This window comes from Danio rerio, chromosome 10 (assembly GCF_052040795.2).
Source record: "Danio rerio strain M-AB ecotype USA chromosome 10, GRCz13ab, whole genome shotgun sequence".
Lineage (NCBI taxonomy): Eukaryota > Metazoa > Chordata > Actinopteri > Cypriniformes > Danionidae > Danio > Danio rerio.
The window spans coordinates 48235547-48255000 of record NC_141030.1 but is presented as its reverse complement, the minus strand read 5'-3'; the positions used below and the strand labels follow the sequence as shown (position 1 = coordinate 48255000).

Sequence of the window (19454 nt, the reverse complement as noted above, 5' to 3'; positions counted from 1 at the left end):
ACCCCACAGAAGTGCTCTGCTTGTCTGAATTAAAATAAGGTGAATTTTATGTATTATAGAACAGTGGTCCCCAACCACCGGGCTGCAGACCGGTACCGGTCTGTGGAACAATTGGTACTGGGCCACATAAAAAATCTTCAATTATTTCTATAGAAAATATTGCCCACGCGAGTTGGTTTCTTCCACTCACCCCCGCCATCTCACGTGAAATGGACTATGCCAAAATCCACCACGGAGCGGGAAGAACGATATAATATAGCTCATTGGTGGTTGTTGATAGTTTAAAGTTATAAAACAGGTATTATAGAGTCCACATCAGCAGAGCATTTAAGAATTGTGCATATATGTGAACATGCATCGCTAAGTACCCGAAATCATTGCAATATGTATCTAAATGGAGTTTCACATACTCATACTCATTAGGGCTGTAACATGCCAATGCATACATTTAATTGGGCTATATGGTTGTATTATTGTTAATATGTTCGTCAGTTGAGATGTTTGGCACAGATGTTATGTATTTGATGCATATAAACCTTGATTGAAACATAATCAGACCGCGATAGTGCGACTAGCACATGCGCACTGAGTTGTTCATGATTAACCTGGATGCACGAGCGCAGCAGCTGTGTTCACGTGAAGACACTATCGAACTAGAACTATCGGGTATCGGTAGATACTCAAAATCAAATGACTCGAGAGCAAAAAAACCTGATCAGGACATCCCTATATATATATTTACTATTCACGCTCACCCTTGTACCTGTTATACATGTATGCTTAAAGCCCTGTAGCCTGGTTTGTTAGTTTGTTGAATTGTATTGCGTTCTCACTACAATCGATCGCTCCAGAGTTAGTTTCAACTGAGCCGAGACCACATTCAGGCGATCTCAGACTGATTGTTTTTGAGCAGATCCGAGCACGACTGCCGGTTCACATATAACCAAACCAACTGAAAAAAGAGGGCAAAACAACCATCCAGGTGTGAAGGCACCCTCAAAGTGCTTCACAGGCATAAGGTGATATTAAAAAAAGTCGGGTACTGAAATATAGAAGCTTATTCAGCTGAAGTCAGAATTATGAGTACATTTTTTCCCTAATTTCTGTTTAACGGAGAGCAGATTATCTTCAGCACATTTCTGTTCATAATAGTGTTAATAACTCATCTCTAATAACTGATTTATTTCCTCTTTGCCATGATGAGAGCACATAATATTAGACTAGATATTCTTTAAGACACTAGTGTTCAGCTTAAAGTGACTTCACTAGGGTAATTAGGGTAAAGTTAGGGTAATTAGGCAAGTCATTGTATAACAGTGGTTTATTCTGTAGACAATCCAACACTAATATTGCTGAAGGGAGCTATAATATTGACCTTAAAATGGCTTTAAAACAATTAAAACTGCTGTTATTCTAGCCCAAATAAAACAACTAAGACTTTCTCCAGAAGAACAAACATTAGAGGAAACACTGTGAACAATTCCTGAATCTGCTCAACATCATCTGGGAAATATTTGACGAATTGTTTGTCAAATTGTTTACGCAAATACAAAAAAATCAACCAAATAAACAGAACAAATATGCTAAAAACAAAAACAGACACAACAATAGTGACCTCACCAAGTCTGCTAGTCCACTTCTGCTTTTTTAAGATATTTCTTCATGACCGAGTTGACGTCCTCGCTGCCCTCAGCCTCCAGTCTCTCCCCCTGCGGCCCGCGGCGCTTCTGAGACCCCCCCGAGCTGGAGGAGTCGGAGTCGGACTCTCTGCGGGACGCTCTAGACACCGGCAGCTCCCCGAAGTGCACGCTGAGGGCTCGTCTCTGTCCCGAACGGCTGCTGCTGGACGCCAGACTGCTGGTGGATTGAGCTCGTCTGATGGCCGGCAGAATATCTGAGCTGGAGTCTCCTACGTCTGCTCTCTCCTGAGGGGGATCGATTACGAAACCTCATAATTACATTTATTTTAGTCAATACTGTGATTATTTGATACAATACAATAATCATGATTAAAAATGATTATCATTGGGCCATATGACCAAAATGTGTGTGTACACACTCACTGGCCACTTTATTAGGTACACCTGTCCAACCGCTCATTAACCCACATTTCTAATCAGCCAATCACATGGCAGCAGCTCAATGCATTTAGGCATGTAGACATGGTCAAGACGATCTGCTGCAGTTCAAACTGAGCATCAGAATGGGGAAGAAAGGGGATTTAAGAGACTTTGAACGTGGCATGGTTGTTAATGCCAGACGGGCTGCTCTGAGTATTTCAGAAACTGCTGATCTACTGGGATTTTCACGCACAACCATCTCTAGGGTTTACAGAGAATGCTCCGACAAAGAGGAAATATCCAGTGAGCGGCAGTTCTGTGGATGCAAATGCCTTGTTGATGAGGCCAGAGGTCAGAGGAGAATGGCCAGACTGGTTCCAGCTGATAGAAAGGCAACAGTAACTCAAATAAGCACTCGATACAACCGAGCTCTGCAGAAGAGCATCTCTGAACACACAACACGGCCAACCTTGAGGCGGATGGGCTACAGCAGCAGAAGAGCACACCGGGTGCCGCTCCTGTCAGCTAAGAACAGGAAACTGAGGCTACAATTCACACAGACTCACCAAAACTGGACAATAGAAGATTGGAGAAACGTTGCTGCTCTGATGAGTCTCCATTTCTGCTGTCGGATGCTCGGGTCAGAATTTGGCATCAACAACATGAAAGCATGGATCATCCTGCCTTGTATCAGCGGTTCAGGCTGGTGGTGGTGGTGTAATGGTGTGGGGGAGATTTTCTTTGGGTCCATTAGTACCAATTGAGCATCAACGCCACAGCCTACCTGAGTATTGCTGCTGACCATGTCCATCCCTTTATGAGCACAGTGTCTCCATCTTCTGATGGCTACTTCCAGCAGGATAACGCAGCATGTCATAAAGCTCAATCATCTCAGACTGCTGAACATGACGATGAGTTCACTGTACTCAAATGGCCTCCACAGTCACCAGAGCTCAATCCAATAGAGCAGCTTTGGGATGTGGTGGAACGGGAGATTGGTATCATGGATGTGCAGCTGACAAATCTGCAGCAACTGTGTGATGCTATCATGACAATATGGAGCAAAATATTTCCAGTAGCTTGTTGAATCTCTGCCATCAAGGATATAGGCAGTTCTGAAGGCAAACGGGGGTCCAACCCGGTACTAGTAAGGTGTACCTAATAAACAGGCCGGTGAGTGTATATACAGTTGAAGTCAGAATTATTAGCCCTCCAAAACAGAAATAATATTTGTTCTCAACACATTTCTAATCATAACTTTTAATAAGTCATTTTATTTTCTCTTTGTCATGATGAAAGCGCATAATATTAGACTTGATATTCTTCAAGACACTAGTATTCAGCTTAAAGTCACATTTAAAGGCTTCACTAGGGTAATTAGGGTAAAGTTAGGGTAATTAGGCAAGTCATTGTATAACGATGTATATTGAAATCTAATATTGCTGAAGGGGCTAATAATGTTGACCTTAAAATGGGTTTAAAACAATTCATAACTGCTTTTATTCTAGCCGAAATAAAACAAATAAGACTTCGTCCAAAAGAAAAAGTATTAGAGGAAATACTGTGAACAATTCCTGAATCTGCTAAACATCATCTGGGAAATATTTGAAAAAGAATAAACAATTTACATGAGGGCAACTCATTATGACTTCAATTGTATACACATAGCACATTTGTTTTAGATTAGATTTCCCAAGTGACACAGTCGGCAGCAGGAATATAGCGCGCTGTCACTTTAAGCCAGGGATGTCAAACTCAATTTCTGGAGGGCCGCAGCCCTGCACAGTTTAGCTCCAACCCTGCTCCAACACACTTACCTGTAGGTTTCAAACAAGCCTGAAGGACTCAATTAGTTTGATCAGGTGTGTTTATTAGGGTTGGGATTAAACTGCAGGGCTGCGGCCCTCCAGGAGTTGAGTTTGACATCCCTGCTTTAAGCAACAGTATCTGGATGCAGCCTTTATGATGCAAGCTGAGACTGCATCAATGTCAGACAATGTCAGACACAATGCACTCAAATGGAGCGAGTGACGTCACTGTAAGGGGCGGGGTTAGGTGAGCACATTAAAAAGCATTGGATGCAGCTCAGATTGCAACTGCACCAGGTCTGCATCCAGACCCCTCTCACTTTAAGAGCCATTTTACAGTTTGGGTTTACACAGATATGTAATTGTTTTGCTAATTGCAATAAATCATCACATATTTGTGTTTGAATAATTGTTCTGAACCGTATTCTGTGATGTGACTGTGATGCACCTTTTGTAAGCTGCTTTGAATTGATAATTATTGTGAAAAGAGCAACACAAATAAACCTGAATTCAATTTGGATAATTGTATTAAAGGGGTGGTCCAGAATGTAATTTTAAGGCTTGGTTGTGTTTATAAGATGCAAAGCAATGTGTGCTTATGTTTCACTTGATGGAAATCGCGTAATTTTTTCATATATCTCACTTTGATTATACACAGCTACTCAGCTAACATGAAAACGACTGTCATATTTCCTAGTTCCTCTAAAAGGCCCGCCCTTAAGTGACTCTGATTGGTCATCGACATAATGTGCTGCTATTGGCGGATCGGCTCCACGTCACGCCCGTAAAAGCACACGCTTTTCTGCTGTGTAAACATGAAGTCAACCTCGCGCCCGCTCTCTAAAATAACATCTGACAAGTGTCTGTAACTAACGAGTGAAAAAGGGGTGCGGCTCCTTTAACAGCGTCTGTGTGTGTGTCTATGTGTGTGTTTGTGTGGTGTGAACTTTCTGTAACAAGCGCAAGAGCGCGGGACTTTCTTTTTCTCTGATGCTCGGATTAAGTTATTTTCTGTAATATATCGTGACAGAAGAATAAAGCACAAGATGTGAGATGCTACCTGTTGAGCCTTGATTTATTATTCTGCTGCGACCACTAGTCAGGTAAGCTAATCTGTGTTTTTTTAACTCTATGCGTCATGACGTCTTTCACGAGTATCCGGAATATGCAGGTGTAAGTAATATAAATCATCCACATATCTTTTGCGACTTCATTATCTGAGATGTGAAACACATGAAAAAGCCAAGACAATCAGTGCAGTCGCGCACACACATAAGAGATCGTGCTGGTGGAGTGAGTGTGTGTTTACAGGAGTTTGGCTGATAAATGTGAGTTTGTAGCTAAATCGTTTGCCCGCAAAGCAGCATTTCGCATTGTTTACATCATTGCTACAGCATACAGTTAACGCTAGACACTGTACATGTCATGATCAATTTTAAAAAATAAAAACACTTACTTGTAGATCACAACTTCTGCTTTGAGGAGATTTTAGCCGAATCCAGCACTGAACTGGGAGAGATTCTGGAGCTGTTTTGTCAAATCATGCTTGCTGAGTATTTTATAATTCTCTGGAAGTTAATTAATATTGAACTAAAGGCACTTCTGTCTTTGTGTCGTGTCCTTTGGAAGCCCAAATACAGAAACAGATGAAGCTCTGTGGAAACAGCCGTGTTTAGATGCATTTTTAGCTTCATCTCTGCTATAACGTTACAGCACCTCTGGCCACGGACCTTACCTGCATGCGCAGTGTGGGATGTGCAGTTAACGAACTTGTGATGTCACAGGGGGCGGAAGTATTTTTTTGTAGTCCCCAAAATTCGTTCATTGTAGGCTTTGCTAAGCTAACTCTGTAAAAACCAAGGTCTCCCTTAGCATTGAACTTAGAACTTTTTACATTCAGAGATGCTGTTTATTTTCACACAGCTACATTACACATCAACTAAAGTTTAAAATATGAGATCGTAGTGGACCACCCCTTTAAAGTGTATTCTGTTCAAAACAAATGAATAGAAGTTTAATTAACCGCACAGCCCTACCTGAGTGCTGGCCAGGAGTCTGCGGTTCTGGAAAACTAGCGGTTCTGCTCCTAAATGTGACTCTCCGGATTCGGCAACCAATCCGCCTAGCAGACGCCGGCGCACAGGCTGATACCCAATAGTAGGCGAGGGTTTTGTGTTACTCTCCTCCTCTTCTTCTGGGATAGCGAGGGTGGAGATCTGCCGTCGGGAGCTTGTGTTGGACGTCAGAGAGTCGCAGGAGCCGAATCGGTTCATTTTCCCCATCGCAGTAGCAGTGGCTGGACTCACTGTTGCTTTTTCTTCTGGAAGCGAGCGGAGGCTGGAGGCGCGGGGGAGATGTGGACTGGGAGGTTTGAGTATTCCAGGTCGAGGCAGATCTTCTAAACCTTCTTCAGCTTCTAGAGAGAGTGCGGAGGCTCTGCGGCGTAGAGCTGAAGCTCCTGTGGTCTGGTAGATGGGCAGAGAAACGGTGCTGCCTTCACCCACATCTGAGCCTTGTTCCCAGCCGACGCGCTTCTTCCTCAGACCCTCCAGGAGCTCGGAGAGAGCCGTGGATGAAGACGCTCTCCCGAGACCTCCAGAACTTTCTTTCACATCTTCATCCAGGTCCTGAGTGCAAGATCTGCCATTGGGAAAACCAAAATCACAATTCATTTACAGCTGAATTCACAAGCAGAACTGACATTTATGGGCAAACTGTCCCTTTAATACCATTTTTTTTAAGTTACAATTTCAAGTTCATTCATTCATTTTCTTTTCGGCTAAGTCCCATTATTAATCTGGAGTCGCCACAGCGGAATGAACCGCCAACTAATCCAGCATGTTTTATGCAGCGGATGCCACTCGCATACACTACGGACAATTTTAGCTTACCCGATTCCCCTATAGCGCATGTGTTTGGACTGTGGGGGAAGCCAGAGCACCCAGAGCAATCCCACGCCAGCGCAGGGAGAACATGCAAACTCCACACAGAAATGCCAACTGACCCAACCGAAGCTAGAACCAGCGACCTTCTTGCTGTGAGGTGCCCGTGGTACCCACTGTGCTACCGTGCAGCCCCAGTCTCAAGTTGACTCTCATTAACTGTTTCCATTCTGAGATGCTAATTAGATTTAAGTGCAAAACTGAAAGATGACATAAAACATTATGAATAAAGCAGCGTTTGCAGTCAATCTATCTTATTTGCACAAATAATCATCAGAAAAGTGTAGTCGAGTGCATTGGGATTTGTCACTCTGGTGTTTTTTCTCCTCTAATAAACGAGTTGCGCCACAGAAGACGATGACAAAACGTGATGAAATGCGTCGAAGTGAGACGAAAGGTGACAAAACGTGATGAAATGCGTCGAAGTGAGACGAAAGGTGACAAAACGTGAAAAAATGCGATGAAACGTGATGAAAAGCAACAAAACATGGTGAAATGTGACAAAATGTGACGAAATGCGACAAAACGTGTGGAAACATGACAAAATGTGACAAAACACGATGAAACGTGACAAAATGTGACAAAAAGCACTGAAACGTAATGAAATAAGCAAAGCGTGATGAAACGTGACGGAATGAGACAAAACGTGACGAAATGCAACAAAACGTAAGGAAATGCGATAAAACATGCCGAAACATAAAAAAATACAACGAAATGAGATGAAATGTGACAAAATGTGGCAAAACGTGACGCAATGCGATGAAACGTGATGAAATGAGAAAAACGCGGCATAACCTGACGAAATGGATAAAACGCGATGAAACGTGACGAAATGCGACAAGACATGACGAAATGCAACGAAACGTAAGGAAATGCGATAAAACATGCCGAAACATAACGAAATACGACAAAACGAGATGAAACGAGACAAAATGTGCCAAAACGTGACGCAATGCGATGAAACGTGATGAAATGAGACAAAACGCGGCATAACCTGACAAAATGGATAAAACGCGATGAAACGTGACAAAATGAAACAAAACGTGATGAAATGCAACAAAACGTAAGGAAATGTGGCAAAACGTGCCAAAACATAACGAAATGCGGCGAAACGAGCCAAAACATGACGAAATGCGGCAAAACGAGCCAAAATATGACGAAATGCAGCGAAACGAGATGAAACGTGACGAAATGAGACAAACGGGATGAAACGTGAAAAAATGCGACGAAACTCGATGGAATGAGACAAAATGCAATAATCATGACAAAATGTGCCAAAATGCGATGAAAGGTGATGAAATTAGACAAAACGCGATGAAACATGTCGAAATGGAAGAAACGTGATGAAACGTGACAAAATGAGACAAAACGTGACAAAATGCAACGAAACGTGACAAAATGAGACAAAAACGTGACTAAATGCGACGAAACCTGATTTATTCATTCATTCATTTTTTCTTCAGCTTAGTCCTTTATTTGTCAGGGGTCGCCACAGTGGAATGAACTGCAACTATTCAAGCATATGATTTACACAGCGGATGCCGCATTAAGCCGCAACCCAGTACTGGGAAACACCCATACACACTCATTCATACATGCACTCAAACACTACGGGCAATTTAGTTGATCAATTCCCCTATAGCGCATGTGTTTAGACTGTGCGGAAAATCGGAGCTCCCAGAGGAAACCCACGCCAACACGGGAGAACATGCAAACTCCACACCGAAACGCCAACTGACCCAGCCGAGACTCAAACCAGTGACCTTCCTGTTGTGAGGCCACAGTGCTGACCACTGAGCCACCCAAAAGTCAATCAGTAATACAACATTGTAGAAAAACAACGTGCTCTTGACTCTTACACACTTTTTCATGTGTGTGCTAATAATTCTGATTGACCGAAGAACACTCATTCTGATTGGCTGATGTTGGGGTGTACCTGAAACTGTAGGTGCTCATAGTGTCGGTGACAGACTGCCGTCCGGAGCTGCTCCCAGGTCCTCGTGGCACACCGGCCCAATGACGGATCCCTTCACCAACGTCTTCAGTGCCCACACTGGAGCCCACGCTGGACAGGGAGTCGCTGAAAATCAAACCCAGAGTCACAGTAAAAATACACATCACGTCTTTTAGAAAACAAACTCTCACAAGCAGAGCTGGGTAGAAATGGATTATATGCCGTCATCATTATATAATCAGTACTTGTAAACAACAGAGTAAACAACTTTAATACAATATTCATAATCTGACTCCAGTTACTTTTTGCAGGATAACATGATTACATATTATTTACACAATGGCAGTACGCTGTCACAATGCACTAATTCTCCTAATTATTTTCTCCTTTTACTTATATATTTGTACAATAATCCTCTGCTTCTTTATGTTTTCAACATTTTGTGTTTTTATTTTCTGCTGGAGAGGGGTTATATGACATTGACACTGTCATCTGCACTTCTAGTGTTTTTGAAATGATGTCGCAGGGAGATCGCTGTGAATTTCACGTTGTTTTAATATTGTTTTTGTAATGTTGCTGTTTTCTAAATGCTCTTATTTCAAAGTTGTTTTGAGCTCATTAGGTGTAATTTAGTTGTATTGAGTGTGTCTCTCAGCAAACACTAACATGAGGTATATTAGTGTGCGTATTGTGAAGTATGAACAGAAGATGTTAACACTCTAGTTGCTAAAGAATGAAGATATAGCACATGATTGTCCTGCTACGATATATGCCACATCAAGTCAGTAATGTAAATATAATCCAATTGTAGTCAGATTACATTACCATCAATGTGTAATTTAAGATTTTATATTACTCCCGTTTGTCTCATGTAGTCAAATAAAGGTTAGTACAATGTAATCTAAATGTAATCCAAAAGTAGTCTGATTGCATTACCATAAATGTGTAATCTAGAAGATTATATTGTTGTTTTTTTATCATGCAATCAAATAAGGGTTGGGACAAAAGTAATCTAACTGTAATCCAAATGTAGTCAGATTACATTAATGTGTTATCTAAGATATTATATTACTGACTACAATTTGTCTCATGTAGTAAAATAAAGGTTAGTACAATGTAATCTAAATGTAATACAAAAGTAGTCAGATTACATTACCATAAATGTGTAATCTAAGATATTATATTACGGACTACAAATTGTCTCATGTAGTCAAATAAAGGTTGGTACAATGTAATCTAAATGTAATCCAAAAGTAGTCTGATTACATTACCATAAATGTGTAATCTAGAAGATTATATTGTTGTTTTTTATCATGCAATCAAATAAGGGTTGGGACAAAAGTAATCTCACTGTAATCCAAATGTAGTCAGATTACATTAATGTGTTATCTAAGATATTATATTACTGACTACAATTTGTCTCATGTAGTAAAATAAAGGTTAGTACAATGTAATCTAAATGTAATACAAAAGTAGTCAGATTACATTACCATAAATGTGTAATCTAAGATATTGTATTACTGACAAAAAATGATATTATGTATTCATATAAGAACAAAAGCAATCCAAATGTAATCCAAAAGTAGTCAGCTGACATTAATAATTGTGTAATCTAATATATTATTTTACTGACTACAAAAAGTCTCTTATAGTCAAATAACTAAGTAGTCAGATTGCATTGCCATAAATGTGTTACCTAAGATATTATATTGACAAAAAATTCTAGCATGTATTCATATAAGAACAAAAGTAATCCAAATGTAATCCAAAATAAATTAGATAACATTACCATAAATGTGTAAATCTAAAATATTTTAATACTAAATACAAATTTTTAATCATGTAATCAAATAAGGTCTGATTACATTACCATAAATGTGTAATTCATTCATTAATTTTCTTGTCGGCTTAGTCCCTTTATTAATCCGGGGTCGCCACAGCGGAATGAACCGCCAACTTATCCAGTTTTTACGCAGCGGAAACCCTTTTTTATCATGCAATCAAATAAGGGTTAGGACAAAAGTAATCTAATTGTAATCCAAATGTAGTCAGATTACATTAATGTGTTATCCAAGATATTGTATTACTGACAAAAATAATATCATGTATTCATATAAGAACAAAAGTAATTCAAAAGTAATCCAAACCAAAAGTATTCAGATTACATTACCATAAATGTGTAATTAAAGATTTTATATTACTGACTACATATTTGTCTTATGTGGTCAAATATAGGTAAGTACAATGCAATGTAAATGTAATCATAAAGTAGTCAGATTACATTACCATAAATGTGTAATCTAAGAGTTTATATTGACTAAAAAATCTAGCATGTATTCATGTAGGAACAAAAGTAATCCAAATGTAATCCAAAGCAAGTCATTTTACATTACCATAAATGTGTAAACTAAGATATTATAATACTAACTACAAATTGACTCATGTAGTCAAATAAAGGTTAGTACAATGTAATCTAAATGTAATCCAAAAGTAGTCTGATTACATTACCATAAATGTGTAATCTAAGATATATTACTGACTAAAAATGTTATCATGTAATCAAATAAGAGTAAGCACAAAAGTAATCTAAATGTAATCCAAAAGTTGTCTGATTACATTACCATGAACATGTCATCCAAGATATTACCTATTGACTGCAAACTCGAAATTGTAATTTGTAATCAGTAACAGATTTCATATCATAAGCAATCAGTCAAGTCAATAAAAGCCTGTATCAGTGCACGCATGACCGCATGAATATAACGCTGCGTGTGTCCTGAGAGGATTTTTCTCTGCCGTAACGCCACCATTGGGGGTGATTTCAGCTCTGATATCCTCATCTCCACCCAGCAGGCCATGTGTGTGTGTGTGTGTTCAGTGAGCTGTGAGTTCATTAGTCTTGAGAGCGCTGTCATTATCAGGGGCGCAACGCACTGATCCACAGCCTGTTTACAGACTTACTAACGCTGTTTGCCTGAGATCCCAAAACATAAGCTTCCTTCCAAGAGCTGGTGAGCCTGAAGGGAGCATAGTGTACACTACAAATGCCTTCAAAATTGCACTCTCATGAAGCACTGCCAATGATACAAATTAAAAATGAAAGATGAAACTATTTATTTATAATTATTGGTGGTGTATTTTTTAGAAACAACATAATTGCAGTACTGGTGAAGACAAAATATTCAGCCTGTGATATATATATATTGAATTATAAGTATTATTAATCTATTCTTCAAATGTATTTATATAGACAAATATTTCAACATTTTGATGATATAACATATGTAACTGAGTAAAATGTTACTGTGCAATAAAATGAGGGTTAGCACAAAAGTAATCTAAATGTAATCCAAAAGTAGTCTGATTACATTAAAATGTGTCATGTAAGATATTATACTACTAGGTAAAAATGTTATATTGTAATCAAATAAAGAGTTAGCCCAAAAGCAATCTAAATGTAATCCAAGAGTAGTCAGATTACATTAGTATATATGTGTAATCTAAGACATTATATCCAAAACAACAAATTTTTTATAATGTAATCAAATGTGCTAGCCCAAAAGTAATCTAAATGTAATCCAAAAGCAGTCAGATTACATTACCGTACATGTTTAATCAAAGATATTATAATACTGATTAAAATGGTAATGTGTAAACAAATGAGCGTTAGCCCAAAAGTAATCTAAATGTAATCCAAAAGTAGTCTGATTACATTAAAATGTGTAATCTATGATATTATATTACTACTACGTAAAAATGTTATCATGTAATCAAATAAAGGGTTAGCCCAAAAGCAATCTAAATGTAATCCAAGAGTAGTCAGATTACATTACCATATATGTATAACCTAAGACATTATATCCAAAACAACTAATTTTTTATCATGTAATCAAATGTGCTAGCCCAAAAGTAATCTAAATGTAATCCAAAAGCAGTCAGATTACATTACCATACATGTTTAATCAAAGATATTATAATACTGATTAAAATGGTAATGTGTAATCAAATGAGCGTTAGCCCAAAAGTAATCTAAATGTAATCCAAAAGTAGTCTGATTACATTACCATACATGTTTAATCTAAGGTATAATACTGATTAAAATGGTAATGTGTAGTCAAATGAGTGTTAGCCCAAAAGTAATCTAAATGTAATCCAAAAGTAGTCTGATTACATTAAAATGTGTAATGTAAGATATTATACTACTAGGTAAAAATGTTATCATGTAATCAAATAAAGAGTTAGCCCAAAAGCAATCTAAATGTAATCCAAGAGTAGTCAGATTACATTACCATATATGTGTAATCAAAGACATTATATCTAAAACAACAATTTTTTTTCATGTAATCAAATGTGTTAGCCCAAAAGTAATCTAAATGTAATCCAAAAGTAGTCCGATTACATTACCATACATGTTTAATCAAAGATATTATAATACTGACTAAAATGGTAATGTGTAATCAAATGAGAGTTAGCCCAAAAGTAATCTAAATGTAATCCAAAAGTAGTCCTACAATAATCCAATTTTATAATGCAAACCATCATTTGTTACAATAGTTACTTTATACAATAAAATACATTTATTTATTTAAAAATAATTAATAAATTTATGACAATTATTACTACAATTTATTTATAAATAATCCACACTCATATTGGTTGTTTAAAAATTATTATTTGCTATCAATTGTCTATATTTACTAAAAACTTTCTTGGTGCAATGCATCAATGCAAATGAGTCATGTTGGAGTTGCACGACTCCTGTGATGCTGTAAAGTGAAGCAGTGCTCATTCAGCATCATAACAGAACTATAGCATCAAAAACTGCAGCAGCTCTTGCTGAAACACACACGAATAAAGCGACAGAAACATGCTAATGGGCTGCATTCGCCACAGGCTCTCCTGCGTTCTCAGGTAGTGTAATTATTCTCCCCACATTCACACACACACACATTTTTAAGAGCGCTTCATTTTCTACTTTTCATCGGCTGAGGAGAGACGCGGGGGGTCCAGGACAAACACACATGCATTATTCACAAGACAAAACACATCACAGCTGGCACACTTCACAAAAGGTGAGCTCTCATATTTAACAAAGCAGAAGTGTGTATGCGTGTGTTCAACATGTGGTCATTCAGACTCGACATCGCACACACACACACATACACACGTACATCATTGAAATCAAGAGCGTCAGGCCATCCATCCACATTTCAGAGCATTTAGCCTCCACCAACAGCAGAAAACACACTTCACTTGCTTTCATATGCACAGAAACAGCAGAAACATTCCTTCATTTCACTGCTGATGTTAATGTGTGTTATGCTGATGCAGCTCAACAACACAAGGAATGTTTGCAATAGCTTTTCTGGGAATAAGAACATTTCTGAAACGTCCTAAATCATTTGCACTTTAAGATTGTTAAAGATGTATTGTCACTCAAATAAACTTGTGTTTTGTCACTTGTGAATTATAAAGAAGCTTTAAAATATATAATTTAATAATTAAAATAATCACATAAATATGTGTTAAAAGTTCAGTATTGTTAAAATATATAAAAATATAAAAAAACAATTGTGTAAATTCTGTCAAAAACTAATTATTTATCTTTTGATATGTAAATGTGAGAACTTTAACATATATTTTAACTCCAATAAAAGGAGAAAAAAGGGAAAGTGATTTTAATAGAAAATGGTTATTTTAATTAATAAAAGTATTAAAAAGTAATGATAAAATTGATTAGCTTGATCAGTCATTATGAGAATATTTTAATAGCATTAATAACAAAAAGCTTTGATTCATTTCATTAAATTTAAAAATATACTTTTAATAACTTTAAAATAACTTTCTAAATAATTAAACAAACAAATAATATATATATATATATATATATATATATATATATATATATATATATATATATATATATATATATATATATATACACATACATACATACATACAGTTGAAGAATTATTTGCCCCCTTTGACTTTTTTCCCTTTATTCCCCCTTATTTCCCAAATGATGTTTAAAAGAGCAAGTAAATTTTCACAGTATGTCTGATAATATTTTTTCTTCTGGAGAAAGTCTTATTTGTTTTATTTCGGCTAGAATAAAAGCTGTTTTTAATTGTTTTAAAGAAATTTTAAGGTCAATATTATTAGCCCCTTTAAGCTATATTTTTTCTCGATAGTCTACAGAACAAACCATCGTTATACAATAACTTGCCTAATTACCCTAACCTGCCTAATTAACCTAGTTAATAAGAATATCTAGTAAAATATTATGTGCTGTCATCATGGCAAAGATAAAATAAAATAAATGAGTTATTAAAACTATTATGATTAGAAATGTGCTGAAGAAATCTGCTCTCCGTTAAACAGAAATTGGGGAAAAAATAAAAACAGGGGGGCGAATATATATATATATTTGAAGAGTTCAGATCCAAAAACTTAAGTGCCATCTGAAATTTTCCTCGAAAATGAACTTTTTTTCAGCTTCCTTCGTTTATTTTACTTTAAAGACCAGGAAAAGGATCTATTCCTTGCCATAAAAGTGACTGTATTGAACACACACACAGGAGCCTGATAAAAATGCTCATTGTAAAGGAAAATTTCAGATGGCATTTAGAGGTTGGAGAATTTTTTCTTCTTTTTTTTTAAATATTTCCCAAATAATGTTTAACAGAGCAAGGAAATTTTCACAGTATGTCTGATAATATTTTTTCTTCTGGAGAAAGTCTTATTTGTTTTATTTTGGCTAGAATAAAAGCAGTTTTTAGATTTTTTAACACCATTTTAAGGTCAAAGTTATTAGCCCCTTTAAGCTATATTTTGTTTCGATAGTCTACAGAACAAACCACTGTTACACAATAACTTGCCTAATTACCCTAACCTGCCTAGTTAACCTAATTAACCATTTAAATGTCACATTAAGCTGTATAGAAGTGTCTTGAAGAATATCTAGTCTAATATTATTTACTGTCATCATGACAAAGATAAAATAAATCAGTTATTAGAGATGAGTTATTAACACTATTATGATTAGAAAAGTGTTGAAGAAATCTGCTCTCCGTTAAACAGAAATGGGGAAAAATAAACAGGGGGGGGGAGGGGGGGATAATTCTGACTTCAACTTTATATACATACACTTACACATTTTTTTTAAAGAATCAATAGACTATTAATATTAATAATCAAAACCGAATATATTTTTCAGTGTTGCCAAGTCCAACATGCATCCTGAGCTCCAGCCTGAAGCCGCATTCATCTGAGAGCTGATTGGCTAAAACACAACACAATGAAGAAGTGCTTACAGATCTCTCTTTCTGGAGAACGACTCCACCGCCGTCTGCACACTGAGAGAACAGAGACGCGTCACTCACACACACAACACCAGCAGAGTGTTCCACTTTCAGCTAGCAGTCACACACTCACACGCTCGCTCAAAACAAAAAGTTTCTAATATATGTTTGTTGAAAAAGAAAATGAAACCAAAAAATTAACACAAAATTAGTGTGGAGCATTGTTTGTTTTATTATATAAAATTCAGATAAAAAAAATAAATATATATATATATATATATGTGGTATTTTTTCCTGAAAACATTTTTTGTGAATCTGAAATATGCTACTTAGGAAACGTTTTGTTGTACGGTTCAGATGACAAATCCACCAGAGGGCGCTGTCTACATTATTGTGAGTCTTAAATATGCAACTTAGTAAATATGTTACTTATGTATATATTTGTGCGAATCTAAAATACATTACTAAGGGTACTTTTGTTGCATGTTTCAGATGACAAATCCACTAGAGGGCGCTGTATACATTATTGCGAGTCTTAAATACGTAAATAAGGGTACATTTTTTCCATGTTAAAGATGATAAATCCACTAGAGGGCGCTCTATACATTATTGCGAGTCTTAAATACGTAACTTAGGGTACATTTTTTCCATGTTTAAGATGATGAATCCACTAGAGGGTGCTGTATACATTATTGCGAGTCTTAAATACGTAACTTAGGATACATTTTTTCCCCAAGTTTCAGATGATAAATCCACTAGAGGGTGCTGTATACATTATTGCAAGTCTTAAATACATTACTTAGGGTACATTTTTTCCATGTTTCAGATAACAAATCCACTAGAGGGCGCTATCTGAATTTTTGCATATCTGAAAAACACTACTTAGGGTACATTTTTTCCATGTTTAAGATGATGAATCCACTAGAGGGTGCTGTATACATTATTGCGAGTCTTAAATACGTAACTTAGGATACATTTTTTCCCCAAGTTTCAGATGATAAATCCACTAGAGGGTGCTGTATACATTATTGCAAGTCTTAAATACATTACTTAGGGTACATTTTTTCCATGTTTCAGATAACAAATCCACTAGAGGGCGCTATCTGAATTTTTGCATATCTGAAAAACACTACTTAGGGTACATTTTTTCCATGTTTAAGATGATGAATCCACTAGAGGGTGCTGTATACATTATTGCGAGTCTTAAATACGTAACTTAGGATACATTTTTTCCCCAAGTTTCAGATGATAAATCCACTAGAGGGTGCTGTATACATTATTGCAAGTCTTAAATACATTACTTAGGGTACATTTTTTCCATGTTTCAGATAACAAATCCACTAGAGGGCGCTATCTGAATTTTTGCATATCTGAAAAACACTACTTAGGGTACATTTTTTCCATGTTTAAGATGATGAATCCACTAGAGGGTGCTGTATACATTATTGCGAGTCTTAAATACGTAACTTAGGATACATTTTTTCCCCAAGTTTCAGATGATAAATCCACTAGAGGGTGCTGTATACATTATTGCAAGTCTTAAATACATTACTTAGGGTACACTTTTTCCATGTTTCAGATAACAAATCCACTAGAGGGCGCTATCTGAATTTTTGCATATCTGAAAAACACTACTTAGGGTACATTTTGTTGTACATTTTAGATGACAAAACCACTAGGGGGCGCTGTCTACATTTTGTGAATCTGAAAAACATTGCTTAGGGTATGTTTTGTTGTGTATGGTTAGCACAAAAACTCCTTTTAAAACAGAAAAAGATAGCTTTTATCGTGTGCCACGACATCATGTCACGTGTTGTTAGGACATGATATAAGGGTTAGAAAGATAAGAGCGGAGACGCACCTTTCTGTATCGCTATCATCACTGGACTCAACCTCCTCCAGCGCCGCCTGCAGATCCACAATCCGCCTGATGGACGTCTCCAGATCGGCCTGTAGAGTCTGTCTGACGGCGCTGAGCTCCTCCACCTGCATCTCCTGGAGAAACAGCAGATCATGTTTGACGGTCAGTCAGGGTTCATCAGAGACAAACATCAGCAATAAATCATTGGCTATGCTTCCATTTACCTATTGTTATTCGCATTTTGAAATATCGCTTACAAAAATCTCAATGAAAATGCCATTTTGTTGTACATTTCAGATGATAGATCCACTAGAAGGTGCTGTCTACATGGTCAATCTGAAATACGTTACTAAGGAAATGTTTTGTTGTACATTTCAGATGACAAATCCACTAGAGGGCGCTGTCTACATTTTTGCGAATCTGAAATACGTTACTTTGCAAACATTTTGCTGTACGCTTCAGATGACAAATCCACAAGAAGGCGCCGACTACAGTCTCAATTTGAAATACGTTACTTAGGAAATGCTTTGTTGTACATTTCAGATGACAAATCCACAAGAGGGCGCTGTCTACATTTTTGCGAATCTGAAATACGTTACTTTGCAAACATTTTGCTGTACGCTTCAGATGAAAAATCCACTAGAGGGCGTTGCCTACATTTTTGTGAATCTGAAATACGTTACCTAGGAAACGTTTTGCTGTACATTTTGGATGATAAATCCACAAGAAGGCGCTGTCTACAGTGTCAATTTGAAATACGTTACTTAGGAAACATTTTGTTATATGTTTGAGATGATAAATCCACTAGAGGGCGCTGTCTACATTTTTGTGAGTTTGTAATACGTTAATTAGGAAATGCTTTGTTGTACATTTCAGATGACAAATCCACTAGAGGGCGCTGTCTACATTTCTGCGAATCTGAAATACGTTACTTATGCCTAGTTCACACTAGAGGATTTTAAGCCTGATTTGAGCCCGATTTGGAAGTTAACGAGCTCGCCGACAGATCGGGCTGTGATCGGGAAGAAATCTGCGGGTGCTCGGCGCTCGCCGCTCTTTAAGTGTGAACTTCTGAGCAACGCATCAACGAGGCTCGCTGACGCGTCGCCGACACCTCGCAGACGGAAATCCAAAATTCAGCATGCTAAATATTCCAGAGCAGTCGGCCGACTCAACCCCACGTGTGGTCAGATGTAGTGACGAGCTGCAGCCAATGAGAGAGCAGATCAGCATGAGCTGAACGCCTGTGTGTTCAGGAGCTCAGCAGAAACATCTGTGATTGGTCAGAATGGGCATCAGTGCACTCGCTTTATTCTGCGTAGCACAGACATGAGAGGAGGATATATTAACAGTGGAGCTAGAATTCTGTAACTATTAGAATTACCATACTGCTCATTCTGACCGTTCTCATATAAAACGCCATACTGTCACAACATATTTACATTCAAAGCTATTATTGAGATATTAAAATTAAGCTTTGAATGTCTGGCATCATATTTAATGACACATTACCCTAAAAATATCATCT

The 19454-nt window shown here is 37.3% G+C and overlaps 1 protein-coding gene across 5 annotated transcripts in view; it reads right to left on the bottom strand.

Annotated features, from left to right (window-relative positions):
* myo18b (myosin XVIIIB) overlaps positions 1-19454 on the bottom strand; it is an 880426-nt gene that overhangs the window by 755922 nt on the left and 105050 nt on the right. For 2 of the 5 annotated variants that reach the window (XM_087271234.1, XM_087271232.1), the window contains exons 40-44: positions 17927-18060; positions 16078-16119; positions 8747-8890; positions 5905-6508; positions 1621-1925 (exon numbers count right to left, since the gene is read on the bottom strand). In XM_087271234.1, the coding sequence (XP_087127360.1) occupies positions 1629-1925; positions 5905-6508; positions 8747-8890; positions 16078-16119; positions 17927-18060 (1221 nt within the window). In that variant the 3' untranslated portion in view covers positions 1621-1628. Of the gene's footprint in view, positions 1-1620; positions 1926-5904; positions 6509-8746; positions 8891-15522; positions 16120-17926; positions 18061-19454 lie in introns of all 5 variants that reach the window. The other 3 variants (XM_087271235.1, XM_087271233.1, XR_015501483.1) reach the window with 2 other exon arrangements.